Below are 26,075 nucleotides of genomic sequence, written 5' to 3' on the forward strand. Positions count from 1 at the left end.
CAGTGCCAACACAGGGTTCCAAGGCCCAGATGAGACATGGTCTCTGCCAAAGAATTGGAAAAGTGAGGGCAATCTGTGGGCACAACTTTTGGGGTGGGAATGTACTTTTTCAACCCTTGGAAGGTAGATTCCCCTGGCTTTCTTGCAAAGCTTAATTCCACCATTGTTACAGAGGCAAATATTCAAATTCACATCGAGATTGCAGGAAATGGATCACTTGGCCAAGGTGAACATTTTCAGGAGATTGTGAGTTTTTATTTTTATTTAGAAATATTTTTCTTGGACTGCGTTTTAAGTAGGATTAAACCATTTGACTAGTAAATGTGGTTAGCTCTCAGAAAGAAAGAGGCTGAATTAATCATCTGTTAGCGTGCCAAGCCCAAAATGAGAATTCCAGCCTCGTAAAATGAAAGGCACCCCATTTTCATATTTGAAAAGAAATACGTAGTGCTAGAGGGACATTTTTAAGGTCCTCATCTGGTTTTTAGCTTTCTAAGTTTAATTTTACATTTATAGAGAAGAAAAAGTGGAAAACACACCATCCAAATGCAATCGTTCCAATAAAGAGAGTGTTTCTGAAACCTCGCTATTAAGGTATCATACCTAGATGTATCTTCTTTTAAGCTTTGAGGTGTGTTGTTGATTTGATTTTTTTTTTTAACACAAACCCCCCTCGTGAAAAACAACTGTTCATAACTGGGATTAATGGTTTGCAATTTTCAGTTACTTAGACATGGGGTCTCCAGGAGATGGCTTTTTGCAGAGTAGAATATGGCTCTCTGTGGGATTACAGAAGTTTTCTTCTCTTCCTACTTCCTTTTCTTTCATCACCCCCCACCTCCATCGATGTTGCACTGATGTACTTCTTGATTATGTAAAACACTTTCCCTTCATTGGAACAGATATTTTTTCTCATAACCTGTCATTGCATTAAAGCACTTTGGGGACTGTGAATTGCTGTGTAAAATTGGTGAGATTACCCACTGCTTTGTTCTAGTGTGGTGGTTTCCTCCAGACCTAAAGAGCTGCAAACTCTTACACTGAGAAGGCTGCTTGCTGATGGCCTGGCAGCGTTTTTCTACTTTCTGCTCTTACACATTTCTATCTTCAGTGTCTCAGGACTGGCTTTGTGGTATGGCAAGTAGCCAGGGCAAAAGCAAACCGAGCTTCACATCCTCTCCTCGCTTTTTGCTTAGTGTCCCTGTTGCCTACATTTATCCTTGCCACTTGCTCCTTTGTCTCTCTCTAAAGAAATGTCTACGGTGAAAAAAAACAAAACTGAGTACTCTCTTGTCAGTGGAACTTGAGTCAAGGATGGAGTCTAAGGGTTCACATCTGCTCTCTCCAGTACCTAAAAGCCAGTTGAATAACGTGTGCAGCCCAGACGTTCCATTCCTTCCTCCAGAAATGAAGTCAGGCTGTTTGCATTTTCAATTGACTCTGCGTACGGTGTGCGAGAAGGGAACAGACACATACCCAGTGAGCCTCCAAGGTGACGAGAGAGAGGCGAGCCCCTGAGGAGTGTACCAGAATCATCTGGAGTTCTTTTTTTAATGCAAAGGTGACCATTTCCCAAGGTCCCCCTAAGAACAGGTCCTGTTCCCACCTCACTCCCTCACTGCCAATGGTGGACTCCCATGGCTGGGGGCACTCTGTCGTAGTCTTTAGTTGGGTTGGAACATAAGAAGGGAAAAAAGTGAGAATAAGGGATCTAAAACAGGATATAGGTATCTCCACACCAAAGAAGACTTTTTGCCTTTGACAGTTTTCATGTCAGACTTCCCATTTTGAGGTTACATGCTTTGGGGGCTGTTTATGTTTTTATATAAGCTTGTATTTCACAGGCCATTCTTTTGTCCTTTTCTCAAATGATTTATCTTCTCCTTTCTTAATATGCAAAACATGATTCTTTATAGAAATGACTTCAATATATTGCAACAGGCAATTTATATGCATTTGTTCATCTCCTTGCACCTCTGCAGAGTCCTATGTGGATTTGGCTTAGGTTGGAAGCATCCAGTATGCAACTATTACCAACTGTTATGGGCAGGTTTTAGGCTCTTCTTTTCCAGTATTTCAGGATAGGCACCTTTAAAAACACTGCAGAGATGGCAATATATCTTCCTTTTACTCCTTAGAATCCTATTGAATTTGGAGTGTCTATCACAGACATTTAAGAATAATGTTCATTAGATTAATTTTTCATTTTGATTATGGTATAAAGGAAATCACTTATCCTTTTTTCAGAGTTCTGTCATTTAGGTAATGATTATCATAACCTTTTTATATTTCCTTATCTTTTATCAAGTTTTAAAAGATAAAATATCATTTTATAAAACCAGACTTGACCCTCTGATAAAGAACAAACTTGAAAAAGCTTAAACGGTACATTGAGTAATTGGACTTTTTGTTGTTTATAGCCTTTCTGATAATTATTGTGTTGATCTTTGATGAAAATAAGAAAGTTCGTCCCATCAGTATTTCGTTTACCCTTTCTGCCTACATATTGGTGAAAAATAATTTTCAAAAGTATTTAAAATCAGAACAAAGTAAAAAAGAGCTAGCATAAAAATAGTTTGCTCCTGTATGCAGTTGAGGCTAATACTACTAAGAAGAGAAAAATCCAGTGTTTCTTTCACTGAGTTAATAATAGGTATTTTTACCTAAGGGAGGGTGAAATAATGTTCGTCATTATTCTCATTTAGCATTAGTCTTCTTCAAAAAGGAGCTAAGTGTGATATGGGGAACGGAGTCCCTGTTCACTGTCACCCCCATCTCCCACCAGTTGCTCAAACCTGGTGGGGCACCTAGGCAGGCATCTTGCCAGCTGCTGTTGGGGGTGAATAGATAACAGAGATCTCTGATACAGAGCCTTCTGCTTAAAGACCTTCTCTGGCTCCTTTTCACCTCCAAGACAAAATCTGAACCCCTTGACAATGTACGTAAAGCTCTTCATAATCTGGCCCCAAACTGCCTTCCACCCTCATTTCTCATCAGCGCTTCTGCTTCATGACATTCTAGAAGACTCTAGCCAATCTGAACACTTTGCAGGTCCATGAACATAACTCGCATAACTTCCTTTAAAAATTTCCTTTAAAAAAAAAACTGTATATTGAACTACTTTCAAACTTATGGGACAGTTAAAAAAAATAATACAAACTCCATACGGAGAACTCCAGCATACCCTGCCCTCCCCCAGATATCTAGATCCACCAATTTTAACACTTTACCACATTTGCCATATCATTCCATCCTGTTTGTCTGTCCATCCATCTATCTTTCTATCCATCTATCTGTCTTTATGCCTATCTGTGTGTCTCTGTGTCTTCTGTCAATCCTTTTTCTGAACACTTGAGTGTAGGTTGTATGTATCATACTCCTAAATACTTACTGCTGCCATATACATTTCCTAAGAAAAAGAATATTCACTTATGTAACCACCTTAAGTGCAAATATCCAGTTCAAGAAATTTAATGTTGAGATAAAGCTTATAGTATATATTCTCAGTTTTTCATATGTCCTAATAATGTCCCTTTGAGCATTTCTCCTTGCTTACTAGATCCCATCTAGGACCGTGTATGGCATTTAATTGTCATTTTCTCTTTTTTTAAATTAATTTTGAGAACATATATCCAGTATAAACTTCCCAACTCAACTACTCCCAAGCATACCATTCAATGAGCGTAAGATATCCATACTATTACAATACCATCCTCACCTTCCATTACTAAAACTTTTTTATCTCTACAAACAGAAACCCTGCATCCATTATGCGTTAATTTCTCATTCTCCCTGCCCCTGGCAACCTATATTCTAATTTCTTTCTCTGAGCTTACATATTCTCTAATATTTTCTTTATAGTTACCATAGGACTTAAATTTAACACCCTAAATCTATAACAATCTCTTTTGCTTTGATACCAACTTAACTTGAATAGTTTACACAAATTATGTTCCTATACACTCCATCCTTTTACCTTTTTGTTGTTCTTTTCCCAAATTACCTGTTCATGCACTGTGAATCCTAAATCACTGGTTTATCATTATATCGTAAGCATTTGCCTTCTAGATCCTGTAGGTAATAATAAAGTGGAATTGCAACCAAAATACAATCATATTGGCATCTATATTTACCAGTGTATATCTTTAGTTCTTCATGCAGCTTCCACCTGCTGTCTATTGTTCTTTCCTTTCACCTTCAGAACTGCCTTGAGCATCTCTTTAACGTCTTCTATAGGTCTGGTCTAGTGGTGACGAACTCCCAGCTATTGTCTTTCTGGGAAAGTCTTTATTCCTCCCTCATTTGTGAAGATAGTTTTGCAGATATAGAACTCTCGGTTGGCAGTTCTTGGCTTTCAGTGCTTTAAATATGCCATTCCACTGCCTTCTTGCCTCCATGGTTTCCAATAATACTTCCAGTATTTATTGGAAGTATTTGATTATATTGAGGCTCCCTTGTACATGACCTTTCTTCTGGCTTTCAGAATTCTCTATCTTTGGCTTTCAACAGTTTACTTAGAATATGGCACACTGTTGGACTATTTGGGTTTATCCTGTTTGGAGTTCACTGAGCATTGTGGATATTTATATTATTATATTTTCATTAAATTTGGGATGTTTACAGCCATTATTTCTTCGAATATTCTCTCTGCCACTTTCTTTCTCTCTTCTCCTGTTGGGACTCCCACAATGTGTGTATTGTTATACTTGATGGTGTCTCACAGGTTTCTCAGACCTGCCTTCACTTGTTCTTCTGCCAGTTCCAATCTGCTGTGGAACCCCTCTAGGGATTTTTTTCTGTTTTTTTGGTCTTCAGCTCTGTTTGATTCCTTTTCATACTTTCCATTTCTCTGTTTGTGTTCATCTATCATTTTTCTTATTTCCTTTAGTTCTTGCCCATGTTTTCCTTTAGCTCCGTAAGCATATTTAGCACCATTTTGTGTAAAGTTTTTGTCTGGTATGGCCCAGGTCTGGTCCTCTTCATTAATGGTTTCAAACACTTTGATTTTCTCTTTGCCTGTGCCATCACCTTCAGTTTCTTTGTATGTCTTGTAATCTATTGTTGAAACCTGGACATTTGACTATTTTAAGGTGTTATTGCTGGAATTTAGACTCAGGTTCCTATTCCTGAAGCCTGTATCCAACTGGTGTTATGACAGAACTTTCCTTAAATGCCAGGAGCCAACAAAAAGAAGGAGTAAAAAGGAAATATCCGTCCTAGTCTTTGCAGATTGACCTGTGCGAGTTCTCCTTCAAAATATATCCATACTATAAGTTTAGAGAATAGCTCCAGTCCAAAGTGTAGGGGCCTCCCTGATCGTTTTTGTGTATCTGTCTTGCTTTGGGCATGATCAAGGGGCCTTAAGAATTTCCCTGTTACATGATTTCCTCTTCCTTAGGGAACAGTTCTCTCATGGTCTCAGGCACCACACCGAATGTCCTACAGCAGCAATCCCTTGCCATAGGCAGGTCGACTTGACTTCTCTCCACTGTTCCTCTGTAGGAGAGTTTTGTGTGCTGCCTGCTACACACAGGGCAAGTTCTGGGAGAGCAAGTCCCTCAGGCCATGACCAGACTGAGTGGGACAGACATACATGTTCCCAGTATATACATGAGGGTTACTCTACTTTCTCTGGAGCTGGGACCAGAGATCCATACTAGAGATGAGGGCTGGCTCCATGTCAATCTGGTGAGAGATGGGAATAGGCCAGCCATTGAGCCACAAGATCCTACCTCTTTAAATAGACTGTTTCTTAATTCAGCACACACGTTGTTACTAGAGTCCTTTAACTGTTTTCTGGAGCTTTGAAAGAGATGCACCTGTTATCTCTTGCTGGTTATTCAAAGCTTCTATTGGGGGATGGAGCCCTGAAGAAGCTCACTCTGCCCCGTTGATTGGAATGGGGTTGGGGGGGACACCTTGCATATTCTTGCTTCAGTGCCTTTATACACATGGGTCTCTTGGCCTTCCTTGCCCCTCCTTGCATCCCAAATGCCTTTCCATATTTCCAGTAAAATGTCAACATGTCACCTCCACTGCAAAGCCTTCCCCAAGGGTGAGGCTGATTTAGGTGTAGCTATGACACTTATCTGTTGATGTCTAATATAATCCTTGCCTTACCATTATGAACCTTCATGGCTTTCTCCTTTAAACCATGAATACTTTGAAGATAGGAACTATTCCTTTTCTTCTCCATAGTCCTTGCCTGGTCAGTGAGTCATTCAGTTAGGCAAATCCTCTTTACCCAGCACTGTGACGCTGGATATGTGCTGTACCATGAGGTGATAACGAGTGTCCAACAGATGCTGGTGAAGGAAGGAATAAATGAATGGACGTCAGACATGTCTGCAAATAACCATAAGGCAAGACATAAGGTGTGTGTAATATAAGCAATGTAATGTGCAATAGGAAGTCAGAAGGGAGAAATCAGTTTTAGATCTGATAAGCATGGAAGCCTTTGATCAGAAGAGATGGGTGGAGCTGTACATGAGATGGGAAGGAGGAACTCAGGCCATCTCCTGGCTCATGCCCTAAGTGAATGCCCCAAGAGTGTGTGTCATCCTTCAGACCCAGTGTCACCCCTCAGGCTTCTAATCCTAATTGCCCAGGTATCCTAGTTGCCCTCTTACAATTTAGAAAAGTTTTCCCACATATGCTCATGTGGATGGAGAGGAGACTGTGAAAATGGAGCCAGGGCTGCACCAGCAGGGGAAAAGCATCCAGCGTCAAGGGGCGAGTCCTTACAAAGCTGCTCTGATCTGACCCCGAACATGTTAGGACCAGCCCAGGCCCACACTCAGGAAAGGGGCCTACGATGCTACTTGTCACTTCTTAACCAGATAGCACTTACCTTTGAAGTACATATTCTGGGACAGCTGGAGCCCCTGCTTTCAAGACTTTCTCAATCTGATAGTGAAAGCATAAAACAAAAGCATGTATAATCAATAATAATGCACAGATTACATGAAATGGTTAAAGCAGTGCTACCCCAGCCCTTGAGAAATGGGTCATACTTTGATTAAAAAAGGGGATGTGGAAGGTCGGAGGGTATTCTGGAAGGCATGAGCAGAGGCATAGAGAAGGAAAGGTACAATTATGCCTGCTCATCTCTTATAGGCTCCTGGCCTTGCCTCTTCCTCCTCCTGTGGGAAGGTGGTCAATTTCACCTGCCCCTATTCAGGTTCAATGTGAGCCCCCCTGGGGGCCATGGGGAGTTAGGGTACTTTGTTAGGATACCCACGAATACCTGTTCATCAGTGTGCAGAAACACACTTTTCATGTCATTATACATCAATCAGCATTTACCTATGCTTGGTCTGATGAAAATAAAATCACAGTTTTCTTTTCCCTCTTTCTTTTTCACAGAATCACACGATGACCCAACACAGCAGTTAGTGCAAGGACGATCTCTCAAGGAGAATTACTTTTGTGGCACAAAAAGGGAACATGTTTTACTCTTTGCACGAAACTTTCATTGTTAATGTATATTATTCAGAAACATTGTATTGTACCATAAAACTTGTATTATCAAAACTGTTGGATGTTCATGTGTTTGAACTTTTGAGCACCGGATAGACTCCTTGTATATAAAGTGTTGCACATGTATTATGTCGTCTGATACTAAAATGGTCTTATAAAGACGAGTGGACTTGGGCCCTATTCAGGCAAGATTAAAAAAAAAGTGAGCAACAAGGCTTAAGAGAAAGTATTTTCAAGGAAGACAGATAAACTATGTTACTCTTTTGACTACGTTTGGACTTCCTTTTATTTACCCTTAAGCCTAGAATTTCTCTTTTGGTATATCAACGGTTAAATCCAAGACTATTTTTTATTGTTGAAGATTCTTGCAAATCCACAGCTGGATAAGGCCCATATATATATTTGTAAGCCTTGCGAAGTGACAGGTAGCACCACCATATATGCAATAGTTGTTAAGTAGACTGTCAACGAGTTTCTTTTCCTGGATACATTTGAAGCTTTGAGTGTTCAAGGTTTTCCTTAATGATTTCCCACGGCCAAATTCTTGAATCAGTTGAACTAACCTGTATGTTACTGTTATTAATGTTTACTCTGCGGTCTGAACCTGGAGATTACTGGAATTGTTTTCCAAGAGGAAATAAATTCAGTTTACCATTAGATATGAGTGTATTTGTGTTGTGTGTTTTTTTTTTTCTTTCTCTTGTTTCGCTACCATTAAAAAAATCTAATTGCCTGCCTGCACCCTTGGACATGAAAGCTGCTCTCGAACATATCACAGGCATAACCTCAATTATATTTAACCTTTGCACACGGGGCCAAATGCAGCCGTATTCATCATACCTCTGAGGGAAGGAGTCAGGCCCAGTGTACTTCTACTCTGGTAGATACTAACAGGTCACATTGTACTGAGATTTCTGACATCACAGATGGATGTGATGGCTGTTTTCTGCATAATTTGCAGCCCAATTCATGTCATGCTGTGCAAATCTGAACTCCAAGTAGATCGCTGCAATTCGAGAAGCAGTTTGGCTTATGTGTACTTAAGAAGCAGCATTGTTCATTCAGAAGACGAAGCACAGAAAAGGGAGTCAGATGGCTGTTGGTTCTAGTTCTGGCACTGACTCCAGTGCAGTCTTGTCCAGATCACTTCACCTCCAGGTCCTGGTTCACCCAGCCAGGGGAGATAACCAGATTTTGGTCATCAACCTGTGTAAAGACTGATGAACAGTCTCAAAGATTGTTTTCATCACAGTCTGCCTTAAAATGGTGAAAAAGGAGGCACCCTAATGGGGGTGGGAGTTGGAGAGAGAAGAATAGCAAAGTATACATTGAACCCTGATGTATATATATATATTTAACCAAAATTGGTAAGTATAAACCTAATGTTAATGAGCAATTTTCATCCAAATAATACTTAAAATTTTTAACCTACTTTCCGTCTTTTGACCTCGTGTAAAATCCTCAAGCAGATCTTTAAACCTTAAACAATTGGGAGTCCTCCCTGCACTTTTTTGATGGGGAAACTAAGGCGTGGACTGATTGACTGTATTATGACCACCTGTCACCAGAAGAACCATCCAGGAAACCTTGAATGTCAGCCCCACAAGGCATAGTCTTCACCTGTTCCTTCTCAAACCTTCAGTTGCTTCAGAATTTCAAGGAGGGCTGGTTGCAAGAAAGGTCCTGGACAGAACTCCCAGTGTTGCTGTTTCTGTGGGCCTGGAGTGGGGCTCAAACTTTTGCATTTCGAAGAAGTTCTTAAGTGCTGTTGGTGTTGCTGGTATAGGGGCCAAACTTGGAGGAGCACTGCTCTCCCCATCTCGAAGTTAGCTGAACTCATTCAGTGTAAAAAACCAACCACAGTCCTGGCAAGTTATACTATTCATTTGATTACCAATGAAAAGAAAAGTTGGGAGCAGACCACGGTGGCTCAGAGGTAGAGTTCTCGCCTGCCATGCTGGAGACCCGGGTTCTATTCCTGGTGCCTGCCTATGCAAAACAAGAAAAAAGTTTGGTCAAATTCTAAAATCATTGAGGATCAAATACTTCATGGTGATTGAAGTATGTGTGCATGCCAAAATGTTTCATCCATGTCAATGTGTATATAGTTAGCTTTTTAATGCTAATAAAACCTACATCTATACATTTCACAATGGATTGCCAGCATGCTATTTAATTAAAAAGCTTTTTCACTGGCTGCATAAATAATGAAGTATGCTGAGAATATGCAAGTACATTCATAATTAAAGTACTCAGCTATATTAAAAAAATTAAGATCTCTGGTCTATTCAGGATTTTTCATTTAAAATGAAATAGCCACAGTTAATGATTTTTTAAAAACTTTAAAACTTCTTGTTATTAATGAGTGGGTTGTATTTTACTAAAAGTAACCTGCTCTGTATTCATGGAAAGCAGGTGATGGCGTTAACCCAAGGATGGATCCTGAGTTGCCTTTAACAGTATTGCTTCTAGAGATTTCCCAGACTCCTAGTAAACACTGAGAGTTAGAATTTTGGGGCAGCTTGTGAAGCCTTAATCTCCTGAAAGGCCACCGCAAGTCTGGCCAGTGGGCTTCTGTTCCTCATGCACAGTTCAGCGTCATCCCAGGCAAAGTTGGGAGGCCAAAGGAATTAGCCATTATTTGTTCCCACGGTGACTGGGAGATACTTCACATTTAGCAACTCCATCCTCCTTATTGCCAGTTAGATTTGGAGTTGTAAATGTGGACAGTCCTTGGAACCATCATTCCTCCTTTTAGCCTATTACCTTGATAATACCCTGCCCCATGCCCTAAGAGTATAAGGCGACCAAAGATAAATGCTAACAAAAACATTAATAAGAAAATCAGCATCATGTAAAAAAAAAAAAAAGGGCAGAAAATACATTAATGTAGTTACCTTGTTTGTACTTTAATTTTGTTTTTTGGTGCATTGACTTTGGTTTCCTGGCTGTAAAGGGGAGGAGGGGAGCAGAAACTCTCTCTCAGTTCCCCAAGAAAGAAGTTTGCTTCTTAACACTTAATTCCAAAAGAATTTTCTCAAATGCCTTATACTCGCAGGTGGCTAATACATTGGCCACTATTCTTGATCATAATTTTATCACCTGATGCAGTGATTCTAACCTGGAGGGGTGTTTCTGCATCTTCATGCAGGGGCCAGAATACTGCTAAATATCCTACAATGCACAGGACAGGTCCCCAGAACCAAGAATTATCTGGCCCAAAACATCAATAGTGCCAAGGTTGAGAAACTACTCTAATGTAAAGTTTTATATGACTTTTCAAGGTCCTAAGCCCTTTTTGCCTTTGGAGTCACCTGGGAAACTTTTAAAAATACCATTGCCCGAGTCCCACCTCCAGAGGTTCTGATTTAATTGGTCTGGAGTGGAAACTGGCTATCAGCCCCCAGCCCCCATTCCCCAGTGATTCTAGTGTACCCAAGTTGGAGAACCACTGGGCCAAGCTGACATTCTCAGGTGAGAGTACTTGACTCAAGACTAGAAATTTGAAAATAACATTGAAAGGGAGTAGATAAGTGGCATGATACTTAGACTCTTTTCTCTCAACATTACTTTTTACAACTGAGCATTTAATGATCTTTTTAACTCTAAAGGAGCATAATAACTAATAGCAAGTCTGGGAAGAGCGAGAAAGGGAAGAAATGACCCCGAATCCCACCATGCTTATGCCTGGACAAGGGATTACAAATTCAGTGAGTGATAAATCTGGCAACTCTGAGGGTAAGTACCCCCTACCTGCAACCACAGTTGCCTGGAGGGAAGGGTGTTTTGATTCCAGATTGCCCAGTGTCTCGGGAGAAGCCAGCAATCGGGATTGTTATGTAATTTCCCAATGTCTAAAGTTGGCAACCTATTCTATTATTTTATTCAAACTCTGCCGACCCCCCTCTGTGAAGTGTATATGAAATTCACTCTCAGGACAGGTCCAACTCTTGGCTTGCCAGTTTTTGACCTCTGGCATCAACTATTATTTTGTAATTCTACTCACTCCAGCCTTTTAAAACTGCTTGTCTTAAAATAATTATATAATTTTGTATATAAAAGTTTGGATGTGTTTTAAATTAATATATGCAGCTTTGAAGTTGCTCTGTGGTCTTCATATTTTTATTTTTTAAAGGATGATAGATATTAATATAAAGCTAATATTCTCTAATGTAAGTTAGAAATGCCATATTAATATGGTTTGGAAATCATGCAAATGGGTGATAGGGTTGATGCTCTCCTTGGGAAATTGATAAATGTAACCAGTGCTCCAGTCCAAATGTAAAGTCATGCCACCAGTGAGCCAACAGCATGTTGGACATGACTTCTTGGAGCAGCTCTGGATCCAGAACTCAGGCAAGGATTCCACTGAACCCTTGGTTCTCTGTAGAACATGGTGGTCCTGATTTTGTGACTTTCTGAGTACAATATTGCAGAACCCTTGAGATCCCATTTCAGAACATCTGCAAATTTGCTTCTCCATCTAGCTTGCAGGCCAGAGCCTTACCTTCTACTGCTCAAGTATGGATGGATCCCCCTCCAAAGGTACTGAATATTCCTTTAGTTGAAGGCAGAGAAATGATTTAGAGTAAAGTGGCCCAGCATGGGCTTCTGGAAGAATCCCAAAGCTCAGGTCTGGTTGGCACTGCAGTCCTCAGTGAGGGCCTCAAGAGGCCAAGGGGTAGGCATGACCATCTCCACCACATTCCTCTGTAATGAACTCAGCTGTCAACTCCTTGGGGGAAAAAACACAGAGCCCCTTTATTTTCTAGCAGGTGTTACAGCATATTAAAAGTTGAATTCCATCTTATACTCACATCCTGAATGAGCCAGTTTGCAGGCAAGCTCAGTTCTTTCTGCAGAGGGAAACTTGGCAATGGTGGAGGCTGAGTACTTAAATGGCAATCAACTTCTGGCTCATATCAATTAATTCCTTCATGGACTTCTGCCTAAGTATAGCATCTCGAATTCCCAGCTGCAGAGGCTATGAAAAACAGCCCAAACTACACACACCACAAGTTAGGGAAGGGCACGCCAGTGAAATGATGATGGGTGATGCTATCTCAGGACAACAGTGAATGCCCTTCTGAGGCTATTTGTTTACTGCAGAACACAGGGCAGGACAAAAACTGTTTTCTCCAGGGTGATAAGTTCTTCCAGAAAGCTTCTAAAATGTAAGTGAAATTGCTCCAAGGGGAATCACCTCCTAGAAGAGCTTGGCTGCCCTGCTTTTTCTCAGCTTTACCAACGCCCATTTTGGCTTTATAAGGTCCAGATCCAAATTCTTCATGAAATTTGGACATAGAATGAGGACTAAGAAATCAGCAAGTTTTCATTGCCTAAAAAACATATGCAAAAGAAACAGAAAAATCTATGCAAAAGACTGGTCATCATCCCAAGGAACCTACCACAGAGTCCTCTCCATCTCCTTCTTCCATGAACAAGCTGCCTTTTGATTGACTGCTGCAGAGACACTGAGGGTGAGCAGCATAGTGCCATATGAGATTTGGCAATTCCTCAATTCATTTGGTCAATGTGGACATTATAGTTCAGACCAGGATATCTACATGGGGATCTGAGTTTTCAAATTTCTCAACTTAAGTGGGCTAATAATGGTCTAACAGTCTAATAATGTGGGTCTCTCCACAGTGAAAATCAAGCTCACCTGGTGGGAGCAAACTCATTTTTTCTCCCCTGCATTTGAATTCTCTCTGGCTTGACTTCCTCCCTGCCCTCCGTTCCTAAACCGGAGGAAGAGTTTAGTTCCTTTCTTAAGTGGTCATGCACTGTCCCACACAGTTGCCACTGACCACTTGTGGCTATTTAAATATAAATTAAATAAAGTTAAAATTCTCAGTCCCACCAGGAACATTTCACGTGTTCAGTTGCCACATGTGGCTAGTGGCTACCATATTGAACTGCACAAATAGAGAATGGCCCCCTCATCACAGAGCGTTCTATTAGATAGTCCTACAGTTCTAACCCATCCCCCACCCCCTTCAGTGTACAGAGGTCCTTCTTTCTCTAGCATCTATAATGTCTTCTTCCAATGTGGACTCATTCCTTTTGCCTTCAAATTTGCTCAAATTTCCCCTCTTCAGAAAACAAAGTTGTTTTGCTTAACCCTGAAGCCCTCTCCTGTGACTCTCTTACTTATTTTCTTTCCATTTTCTTCTAATTTTCTCTATTTGAGGTTTTTCACCACGTCTTCCATTGCCTCACCGTTGGCTCACTCCTTACTCACCCGCAGGTCGGCTTCCATCAGTATCCTTTTACTGAAATTGTGTTCTCCAAGGTCCCCAGTGGCTTCTCACCACCCAATTCTTTTTTTTCCCCCAAGTCCTCATTCTCCTCTATCAATAATTGAGACCATCAGTCACCAAGTCCTATAAACTTGCTTGGCAATATTTCGTATATTTATTCTTTCCTTCCCATTTCCAATGGCATGACCCAAAGGAAGCCCTTTTAATCTATTTGCCTCTGGTCTCTCCCCTCTCTAATCCTTCTTGTATGTGGCCACCATGTAATCTTTATAAAACACTTACTTCCAATCATTTTCTCATTCGGTAAATACCAATGACTCCCAGAGTAATGGAGTGGAATGAGCACAGCTTAAATGGAATTTCAGTCCTTTTCTGTCATTTACTAGCTATGTAGCCTAGACCAGTGTACTTGGCTTTCCTGAGACTCCTTTTCTTCTCTTTAGTTTGAGGATTTGTACACAAGCAAGTAATTGTAGAATTTTTTATGGTATTATTATCAATAGCTGAAAATACCTGAAACATGTTAAATGTCCTATTTAGAAAAGTTATTGTTATAAATACTGTCTTTATTCAATCTAGTTTTTTATGTCAATTCTAAAATCACTGCTATTTCTCCATTGTACTTCTTAGTGTACCACCCTCCCCACCACCACTCTTAGCATTCCTTTATAATCTTTCCTAAAACCATACCTTTAACCACATACCCTACTTGTAAGAACCTTAATTTATGGTCTGCTACCTTCCACAAAGTTGACTATTTCTTTGACTTTCAAGAATGCCTTAACCCTGCCCAACTCTACCAGGCTTATACCTCATCCCGTCTTAACCTGATTCTGTCAGTCAGACATACCTTGCACTTCTAGGTTATTCCTTTCTCTTACTGTTCAATTCTATATATCCCCCCCCCCCCTTTGCACACTCTTCCTTTTTTCTCTCCATTTACCTTAATCCTGCTCAGTATTCTGGTACCAGATCAAGTCCCTCTTGCTCCATAAAATGCGCTCTAATCTGCATTGTTATGCCATTTCTCTTAACTCCTATTGTACATACAACCTAGCTTAGCAACTGATGATTTCCTTGAATACCAGTTTTGTCTTCCTAGCTGCATTATAAATCTTTCAAAAGATGGATTTCACATCATAGAAGTCAATAAATCACATGTTGATGAATTAATAGCTTGATCACAGCCCTCTGTTAATCTTAGTTCAACATACCTCTGATGTTTGCCTCTCTGTACCAGGTACAAAGGATGAAGAGGTAAAACAAGATCCCTCTTCCCCAGGAGCTCACAATTACAATCACTCAGAGACACAATCATGGCCCTTGCTCCTTATCTGAAACTGCCACCATCCTCTTTAACCAGATGAGGAGGAGCATCTGGGCCTCAGGTTAGCAGTAGATACTTGATTTGCAGCCACCAGGCATTGGAGCTGGATGTCCAAAATGCCTCCCCTTTTTGATCTCTTCAACAACAGATTCCAGTTGATGTCTTTAGCACCAGAATTCTGCAGTCAGCTGCTACTGAACCATCAGCAACATACTGCAAAGCAGAAAAATGCCCAGATGTGGTCTGCACCAGACTGACCAAAATAGTTTCTCTTTCACAAATGAAGTTATACACTAGTAACAGTTAATGCTACACATACTCAACATGATGGCCCAAACAGCATTTACAAATGAATCTGAAAAGTTACGAGAACTACATGTAAAGCGTAGCTACAAGCTGTTCCTTTCTTAAAGCAACAAAAATGTTGACTGTGATTACAGACAATAAGAGCTTTCCTTCTGATGAAATGGGCATCTACTGAACCAAGCATTCACTAGATTCCCATGACAAATATATTTACACTCAACTCAGAACATGGGGAGAAAAGAGAATGTCAAAAGTTGACAACTTCTTGGCCGATGGGGTGTAATCCAGTAGTATAATAAATTCATTTAAGCTCTGCATTGAATAAATGCATGTTAGACCTGTGCATTTTTTGGCCTTGCCCCCAACATTGTTTGAATACAATGCCATGTTTCTCTGAGTTGCACAGTCCTAGAGCTGTTAGCTGAGACACCAACCCAGATAATCCTTTGGGTCAATCCTGGGGTAATTTTCCCTAATGAATAAAGATAGGAATGGGAAAAGGACATCAGGCAGGGAAATGCCTTATTGCCGCATGTTGGTGGATAACTATTTCACACTGAAAAATACCCTGCAAGAAAGTTGGCCACTGCAACATTGCGAAGTCCCCCCAAAAAAGATGTATTTTCACTGAAGATCCTAATGATGCTGATAAAGGGATAAGCACAGTCAAGAGGGTGCAAACCACATAAAAGGCCACCTCTGTGTAGAAGCTGGAGACTGCTCCCTTTTCCTCATTAATATAATTCTTATCTCAGCCAAATTGGATGCGAAGATATGTTCCTTATCCCTGGCAGATCTCTCAAGATATCAAACATTTCAGACTTTGCGTGTGAAAGCATGACATATTGGTTAAGACTGAAAATAGCATGTTTCTGGTAGAGTTCAAGTATATAAGAAATACTACACCCCACTGTTTTTGTAAATGCCAGAGTTCCATTGAGTCGAGACAGATGGTAGCAGGCAAAGATGCAATCTTATAATCAAAAGCTAAAATATGTCAAAAATATGTTAGCAAGCAAAATAAAGCAGATTACTAGCTTCTCATGTCATGACAGCTTGCAAAACATGTTAGGATGTTGAATCTCTAGTTATGTAAATAAAGGAACAGTAAACAGAGCAGCAGCAAATGGTCTGAGAGCAGCAGCAGCAAATGGCTTGATTGTCCTTTCCCTGCAGTTCAGGGAAAAGCGCGAGTCCTGCAGCCACAAGGAGCCCCAGATGGGCGTTAAGAGATTGCTAGTATCAAATGTGGAGATCCAGTTTCCTTCCATGAGTTTCCTTCCAGCAAGTTCTATGTGATACCTAAAACCTAAAAGCTGTTTAACTAAATTACAGGAGGCATTCAAACATCCCAGAGAGAATTATGAGGATCCCATTGAGAATCATCATGCATTCAGCTCAAAAAAAACCAAAAAGGTGAGTGTTATTTTTTGAGAACTAGATGTGCCCAGGGCTTTCTGTGTATGTCATTCCCGGCCCAAGAAGATTTCTCTGACCACAGGATGATGGCAAGGGCTAGATGCTACTGGAGGATGAGCTTGACTCACAGGCCTAGCTTTGAGTTTCTTATCATCTTTGCTAATTTTTGGATCAGGGTTGCGAAGAGTGAAGGTGATGGTGATTTTGACTGGGAGAAAAGGAAGGTACTAACTTTTATTGAGCATCTGCTATGGATCAGGTGCTTCTATCACGTCAAATTAGTCCTCTTAGCTTCTTGAGATGGAGAGATCACTTTGACTATTCTGTGCCAAATCAGAGTCCAAATCTGCCCTTTCTGGACCCTAATTCTGCAGTCAGGGAACCCAGGGGTGGGAAGAAGGAGATGGAGAGCAGGTCTTTCATTCAACTCCAGGCTCTAGCTCCAGGGCCTCACTGTAATCCAAACTCCCTCTTCTCTGAACAATATCAAAGACATGCAAGTCAGCCCCGCTTTTCAGTTTCCATAAGGAATCAGTTAGAGAACTTTTAATGTCCCAGACACTGTTGGCATTTTAGAATAAGAAATATTTTGATAAACTTCTTGGGTTGGAGTATCTACTCACATAGCAAAAGCTGGATGATCAAATTTCTGGACATAAGTCAAGGAAGAGAATCTTGCCTTGTTCCTGAGGGGAAGCCAGGAAGACTGGCCCCTGCATTGGAAAAATATGGACCAGTGGGCAACACCCCCCCCCCCATGGTGTGGCTGCCAAATAAGGACTGTAGAGAACAGTACCTAATGCATATTTTCAATTTTTGTTCTGTTGTTTGGTTTGGTTGAGCACTGGGCAATGTAAACTTCCTCTATTATCTTCTCTACAAAATCTTCAATTGAGGTGCTGTCCTCATGAAAGCACTGCATCTCCATAGAGAACAGGTGCTGAGCTCCATCTCTGGTCCGGCGCATGGTGAGAACGGAGCCAGAGAGGAAGGGGCCAGCTGGCATTACCCACACCAAGTGGCCCTCCCCTGAAAACGTTCCCGAGAACTCCCCTACCAAGAATGTGAGTTGGGCGACAGTGGTGGCTGACCCAGCAGCCACTCAGTTTCCACTGAATATCAGCTTACCAGCTCTTGTGGTCCTCATCAGCTAGCCACCAGGAAGTTCACAGCCTCTTCCCCCTCTAAGTGCCCCCACCTCTCTCCATCTCCTGGTTTCTCTGTCCTCTACCGTCTCCCACCTCCTTTCTCTTCCGCATGTTAGAGCAAAAGCAAGTCCTGATTTGCTCATGAGCAGCACTTTAATGATCACTTTTGCTGCTTTGGCTTTTACAGATGTTTCCCCCAAGGACTGTAGAGACGACCCCAAGAGGCTTAACAAAGTCTTTTATACTAAGTTCTCTCCCTGTGAGAAATGCGGGTGTTAGGTGTTGAAATAATAAATGCTGCACCAGAACTACATGGAAGACTTGATGCCCCCATTTTGCAAATGAGGAAATGGAGGCTCAGAAAGGTGATGTAACTTGCCCACGTTCTCATAGCTAAGTGCAGGCACCAATCAAAATCAAAGATTATACAAGGAAAAAAGAAAAAAAGGACAAAATGTGTATTTACGTGACATGTATTTTCGCATTAGCTAAAGACAAAACTTAGAATTATGTCCCTAAATAGAGAATAACAAAAAACATTTATTAATTAGCATCCTATTTGGCATTCCATTGAGAAAGATAATCATTTATAAGCCCAAATAAGACCTCTTGACTTCCCTACAACTGTCATTCTGTGAAAAAAAATTGACTCAGGGTAGGCTCCTGCTAAGTAATATATGAAATATGCAATTAACACATTCTGGCAAAATTGAAGCAGGTGAACTCTAACTGACAGGAAGTAATGAGTATAATAAGCCAAAGGGAATACCTCATTTTAAGCAACCATATGCTTTAGTTATCCATAGGCGTGTGGATATAATGGTTCCCACTTTATAATTCACTTTTTTTTCCCTTTAAGTTCACCTACGTGATTTACACCCATGGGTGTACCCAGTGTAGAAAATCTTTGGGGGACCTGTTTCCTATGAAAAGAAGGTTCAGCATCATGTGAGCTCCAAGGAAAGCTAAGTGGTAGCTGTGGGGAAGGGGGAAATTGACTCTTGAGGTGACAATGCCTGGGAGGCAATGTGGTGGGGCAGGAATTGCAAGGACTTCTACCCAAGACAGTCTTGTGTTCCATCCTGCTGTGTGATGTTGGACATGCAACAACCTCTCTGGGCTTTGGTTTCTTTATCTCTCAAAGTGGAGGCAAACAGTTCCCAATTCATAAGGCTATTATGAAGATGAAATTGGACATGTATGTAAAATATCCATCACAATATCTACTGCATAGTAGGTGCTCAATAAATTTTAGTTTCTCTTCATTAGCAGAGTATTCCTGAAAGCTCCTTCAGCCTGAAAGAAATCAAGAGTTTAAAGAGAAATTGTTAGTCTAATTTAAAATCAGTTTTTCTACAAAGTGCCATACAAGACACTAGAATTGTAAAAATTGAGTAAGATACCATCTTTCAGCCAATAAGCTCACTGAACAATCAAGAGACAGAGACCCTAACAGATAGTTATGATCCAAATGAGAATTGTTACTAAAAGGTATGGAGAAGGGGCTATAGGAATCCAGGGGATGAGGCATCTACATTTATAAATGTAGTCCAGCCAAGACTTCACAGGAGATGTGACAGTGGAAAAGTCAGTAGGTTTGCTGGGTGGTCAAGCCCAGATAGTAAAAAAAAAGCTGACACTCTAATAACTATGAACTTCTGTCATCTTGTTATATTATCAAAATAAGCATTTCTGTTGATAGAACCCTGTTTGTGTCACATTTTCAGAGTCATCAGAGCAGTGTGTGGATAAGCACGGATGGGGATTTAGGACCTGCACCTTGACCTGTGAGCTGGATAGTGTTGCCCACTGTTGAAATGCAGCTCTTAGCGTAGAGCCCGGCAAACCTGGCGAATGAATGAAGGCGTAACCCACCCTTGGGACAGGGCAGGCCCATCTGACAGCTGACAAAAGGTTGGTCTGCCTGGGAACCACGTCCAGTGACATGGCAATTCCTTGTCTCAATTCAGGCCAGTGGTGTACTCTGGCTGGTGGGGAGGTCCCAGAGAGTCCCACGAACTAGCCGCAGGAATGCAGATAGGTAGATAATAAGCCAGCAGCTTTGGGAAGTTCTTAGAAAGTAAATATGCCTGGGGATCAAAGCCTTAGACATCATACTGGGTGTCCAAGTGGGGACTAAATATTGAGAGTTAAGAGGGCAACAGAGAGGTTTTAGCAAAAGGAGTCATAGGTTTAGTGAACAAAATAGGGGTCCTTGTCTAGGTCAACAGACAACTGGAAAAGTGATTAGATACTAAGTCCCACCCAAAGCAAGGCTGACCTGCCCGCCCTTACGGCTCATCTGGATAATGGAAAAAGTATAAGCCTGCCTATGGGGGTGGTGACCAGGGCAGCGGCAAGGAAAGTAAAATAAGTGTTCATTAGTTCCAAATGAGGGACAATATCTGACCATGTTTTCACTGATTGGTATTGGACCATATAGCTGCAAATTATTCCCACAAATCTCTGGACCTTAATTTAACTTGCTTGTTCAGTTGTGTACATGCTCAGTCCCTGGAAATGTTGAAGTATTACCAGAATTTTACATTAATCAGTGAAGTTGGTAGAACATCACCACTGGGGGGACAAGAGCCAACATTCTGATACACAGACAATGTTAAATGGCTAAAGCCAGACTGTGCATATGTGCGGCAGCGTCACAGAATCACATCCCACTTAGCTCTATCGGTTTCCTATTAATTGACTTGATCATTTTCATGAGCCTCCCCACCTCATCTGCTGAGTAGCAGTGGGAAATAACAACAATTAGATGTTGTCCCGTCTAGTAAAGATAATCCGACACAATCATTTAAAGGGTCCCTTTAGGTAAATGCTCAATATTTCAAGATGAAATTCTCTCTCTTAGGCTCTCTCTTTATCTCCCTGGTTTTCTCCTGGTTGGCATCTAAATGTTGAAATGGTAAACAGATATAGAAAAAGATATGGATGTGAACATAGATCTATTGTGATGGAGCTGTAGGTGAAATATGTTGCCAAAAAGATGTCTTGGACTATCTTATCATGAGGGTGATAAGGAGAAATCAGAGGTGGCTCCTATCTTGCGGATGGTGGGATTCATCCCTGCCAATGCATATATTTCCCAGACCTTTGCAGAAATATACGCCTCTGCCCTGTAGGGTGATGAGCAGTGGAGAGGGGCATCTAACATAAAGTACCGTGAGGATTTCAGTAAGTATTTCTAATATTATATTGCAACCAAGAATAGCACCTAAAACTTATACATATGCTTTTGTATAGTACTTACTGTTTGCCAGGCATATTAGAAGTCTTTTACATTTATAAATTATTTAATCTTTATGAAAGCCCTCTGATGCAGGGTCCAATTATTATTTACATCAGCTAATCATTATAGGTGCCAATGGCACAACAAAGTTTTGTCTGCGTGGTAGAGGGAATGGGGTAAGGAGATAATAGGATTTGTCCTAGAAATTTTAGATTTGCAATAAACTAAATGTATCATTCATTGAGTAACACATACTGGGTGTCAGCACATTCAATCTTTATAGCAGACCAGACAACAAAAGGAAGACTGGTGGTTCTGATAAGAGGTGGTACCATTTGCCTTGTAAACATCTATCAAAGGTTTTTTCCCTCACTCCGAACCTCAGGGCATGGATATTCAGAATCATGTTACCTGCCTTTAAAAGGCTCATCATACTTTAAGAGAAATTTAGACCAGATTAAGTTAAATTTGGCTGCTGGCCATGGAGAATGACAGCCAAGATGTTACCAAGGTCTGGAAAGAGATTTCTTGATGGATCCCACAAGGATGTGGGATATAACAGTGACCAACAGTTGACTTGTGAAGGAAGAAACTAATACAAGCTGGAGTATGAGTTTGTCATTTGGGTGGTGGTCAATAGAGGGTTGCCCCTTTTAATGGAGGATAAACTACCCTCTCGGTTCACCCAGATTTGACTACCAACTGGGTTCCATAAAGGTAAATAGTCCATCAGTCAGTATAAATTTTGAATAGAAAGGCTTCACTTGGTCCTCCAGCTAATTTAATCTTTTTGTTCAAATAATAACAAAAGCTAACGTTTATTGAGCCTTCAAAGGGGGCCAGGACCCATGCTGAGCATGTTACATGCATTATATGATTTAATCCTCCCAGCAGCCTAATGGGTGTAGATTCTGCTACTATCCCCATCTTACAAGTGAGAACATGAGGCAAATAGAGGGAAGTAACTTAACTCTCCCACTTTCCTCAACTAATTTGTGTCTGCTCTTTCTTCGAGTCTCCATCATTCTCAATAACAACTCAAGGAATTAGAAGCAAACCAAAATGCCCACCACACCTCTACCCACCTTCAGCTTCTGCACCAACAACTCTGCTTTATCTTGTCACATATGTATGAATAAGCCATGCAAAGTCCAACCCCTCCTCTGTGCACCTGTTCAGTTCCTTCTCGTCTTTTCAGGGACATTACCGCAGGGAAGCATTCCTCTCCTGCATCGCCAAGTTTCCCTTTCTACTGGATCTTTTCCATCTACCATGTGGTTACTTCTCTTATTTAAAAAAAAACAAGACACAAAACTCCCTTGATCCCACTTTCTCCTCAAATTGTAGTCCTAGTGACTTACTCCCTACTTTCTTTGGTTTAATTAAGGAATGCAATTCATCATGTTCATTATTTAATTTAATCACTATTTCAACAAGACTTTCCTTTATCATCTTATGTGAAGTACCACTTTGTCCTCCTTTCTTGACTTTTTTTCCTCCATAGCTCTTATCACCAATTAACATAACATCCTATGTTTTACTATTTTATTGACGTTTCCCTCCACCAGAATGCAAGCTCCAATTTTTGCCTGTTTTATTCACTGCCACACCCTCAGTGTCTGTAATGGTGCCTGCACATAGTAGGTTCTCCATAAATACTTCATGAATGAATCAATAAGCTTGTCCAAGATCACGAACTAGAAAGTGGTGAGCATGAGATCCAAATGAGCTCTGAAATGGGGTAAACTTCGAAAGAAACTTAAACTCTGCACGTACCAGGCAAGGATGATAGTCAGTAGATTGGGCCCCAAGAGGTGAAGACATGTTACATTTATCCATAGACTAAGAGTTTGTTTACTTCTCTCTGCTTTGCTCTAACACATTTAAGTAGATACTAGATTTTGTCAATTCTTCTGAAACATCTGTGGCTTTCATCACCACATGTTACCACGTTGCATCAGAATCTGATCACCTCAAATAACCAACACAATCTCTTCTTGCCTGTTCTTCCTGCCATTAATATTCCCCACTTTCCATATGCCCTTCGCAGCACTGCCAGATTAAACCCAAAGGAAATGTCCTGCTGAAAACCCTCCCATGGCTCCCCATTGCCCACAGAGCCAAGTTCAAACTCAGCCTTGCTTCAAAGTCCTTGTCTGCTCCATCTCTTGGAAGTGCTGCCTCATGGTCTGCCTGGTCACCTGAATATCACCTGCTCTAAGGTAGCGTGTGAATGGCCCAGCGGCCTGGAGGGCACCCGTTACTCAAGCTGCACTTCCGCGATCCTGCCTGGTTGTGTGAACTCCCACCATGCATCCCCCACCTGGCCAGGCTCCTGCCCAGCCCCCGGTTTCAATCCTGCACTGCCAGGGCAGGCCCCACCCAGGGAGTGTGTCCGAGTTCCAGGACTTGGTCCTTCCAAGTCTGCTCTTCCTTCTGCCTTCTGATCTTTGCTTTATGTTCTGAAATTATTAGAAAGCGTGAAATTCTCATTCTCTGACTTCCCATTTCCCTAGCGAGGGAACTTCAGCTCCATTCCTAGGAGGCAGTCATTATTGGCAAGATAGCATTTGACCCTCGACTCTACATAGTTTCTTATTCCTTTCTGCAGGAAAAGGAGGTTTTTTTTTTTTTTTTTAATGAAATAGGGGGAAACCTGGCACTGCTGGGCCAAGTTTTCTGGGGAGGAAGCCATGACATGAAAATGTTCCAGGGGCTTAGGTTTGGCCTCTTTGGTACTATTTAGTCTTTGGTTCCTGAGCCTGCAGTGGGCTCCCTGCAGCATGCTGGTTATTTCTTGGATGCCCAGACCCAGCTTCTTACAGGGAGACCCAAGTCCACTTGGGGGAGCTTATGTGGAAGCTGTGCTTTGGTTTCAGCTGACCAATCAGTGCTCTGTTCAAGGCATTATTAGATGCTCCCCAGCTAGAAAAAAACATGCTATTTTGCTCCTCATCTACCTCTTTGTACCATTCTCAGTTTGCAAGCATCTGAAGGAGCAGAATGGGTGTTTGGCATTAGCAAAAGCCCACAAACGCTCTAAGCATACCAATTTGCCATTTTGGTTTCTTTCCATAAGCATAACATGACTGTTCTCTTTACCTAGATTAAGCAGCTCCGAAAGTAGGAACTATGAAGTCTGCCTGTGTGTGTAACAGAAAACCAATTGGATTAACCATGGGTGTGGCTCTTTATGATCATTTCTACAGGGCTGTGTAAGTAGATTCCATAAGGCCATTGTGTAAAATTGAGAGAAAGTGAGGTTTCAATAAACTGATAGCTGCAGTTTAGTAAACTACCTTCTAAGTGGGTCACCAAAAATAAAATCCCCTAAAGGAGGAGACACAAAGGGATAAACAGTGTCAGCCTCTCTCCTTGGCAATGCTGGCTCTCCTCCAGTCAGGCCCAAGTGACCTCAAGTACGTCCCGCAAATCATCTTACTGAAGCAAAATCCGCCTGCCGTTTCGGTGGCTGGGGCTCTATCCAGGAAAGCTGCCCACACTGAGAAGGGATGGACACAAAGCCTGCTGAAACCTATCCAGATAATATCGAGCTCCCGGCAAGAAGGAAATGCCACCACCATCTGCCTCTGTTTGTGATGACCTGGGAATAAATAAAAATTAACCTTGGTCCTTGAATGAATCATGGAGCTTATCAACACTTCCTTCATGTCTCTAATGACTATTGTGAAACAAGTTTACAATGAATTTTGGAGGGACAGGGCAGGAAGGTCATGTTCTAAATGGCTCATTACCAGGCATTGGCTCCCCACCTACTTTGCTCACATTACATGCCGCCAATGTGCTCTGTGCCTTGTGTTGGTGATAATGAAAATAAAGAAGCCAAGTGTTTTGAACCCAGCAGGGGCTCAATGAATCACTGGGGAAGAAACGAGAAACGGAAGGAAGGAGGGAAGGAAGGAAAGGAGGGAGAGTCCAGGAGAGGGAGGAAATGAAAATCATGGTCTCCACCTTGTCATTGGTGACTGATGAGTAAGGTGGGTCTCCTTCTACCCAACTGTCAATGAATAGGCAAGTTTCTGTCCTAGCTGCTTAGCATGAATTGTTTGCTTTAATCCTCATAGCAGCCCCCTGATATATGAATTCCAGCTGAGGATATAAGCTCAAAAAAATTCAACAACTTGCCCTGGATGCTCAGCTGGTAGATAGAAGAGCCAAAACTTGAACCCAGATGTGGTTGATTCCAAAATCCAAGCTCTTTTGACTACTCTGCTTTGAATCTCAGTGGATATGCCACTGGGCACTGGGGGAGAACTATTATTAGTCATTAACTTTATTTTGAACTAACAAGTTAGTCACTTATCCAGGCCCTGAAGAAATGGAACAAGGTAGAAGTACATTTTGATTGGGTTAGGAGTTGGAGAGAGGGGGATATGGGGAAGGTTCTAGAAGAATAGAGAGAAAAAGTTTTATATTGCTGGATGCTAACTTATGCTTTATTGATTCTGGCATTTGCTGGACCTCTGAGCACATGCAGGCTCTCCTCAGCAAACGCACTGCCCCAGGTTCCTTAGCATCGTATTCAGGATGCATTTTCCCAGTAGAACGGACCAGAACCTCCACTACTGAGGGGCACACATGTAGAAGAAGATTCAAGTGTGTTTTCCGTGAACTGGTGCGGGCTGGAACTCAGCCAACTTAGCCATCTTTTAAAAATCCACATATCATGTAGACAATGCAGAGAGGAAGGCAAAAGATGTTTTGATCAGACGGCTGGTTGCATGTGCCTCTTGAAGACAAATAGAGAGTTGTAAGGCCATCTCCATAGTCAGAATCAGTTAGGATGCCTGGCCCTGGGGTTCTGATATCCAAACCTGACCCTCATTTTCAATGATAAATCTAAATACCTGTGAGTTCTGGCCCCACAA

General features: G+C 41.4%; 1 protein-coding gene across 4 annotated transcripts in view; it reads left to right on the forward strand.

Moving 5' to 3' along the window:
• Nucleotides 1–8,627, forward strand: part of ZNF521 (zinc finger protein 521) — a 288,821-nt gene extending 280,194 nt beyond the window's left edge. For 3 of the 4 annotated variants that reach the window (XM_077135748.1, XM_077135749.1, XM_077135746.1), the window contains one exon: nucleotides 7,366–8,627. In XM_077135748.1, the coding sequence (XP_076991863.1) occupies nucleotides 7,366–7,395 (30 nt within the window). In that variant the 3' untranslated portion in view covers nucleotides 7,396–8,627. The remainder of the gene's footprint in view (nucleotides 1–7,365) is intronic. The other variant, XM_077135747.1, reaches the window with a different exon arrangement.
• The last annotated feature ends 17,448 nt before the right edge of the window (nucleotides 8,628–26,075 follow it).

The sequence above is a fragment of the Tamandua tetradactyla genome, chromosome 18 (genome assembly GCF_023851605.1).
Source record: "Tamandua tetradactyla isolate mTamTet1 chromosome 18, mTamTet1.pri, whole genome shotgun sequence".
Classification (NCBI taxonomy): Eukaryota; Metazoa; Chordata; class Mammalia; order Pilosa; family Myrmecophagidae; genus Tamandua; species Tamandua tetradactyla.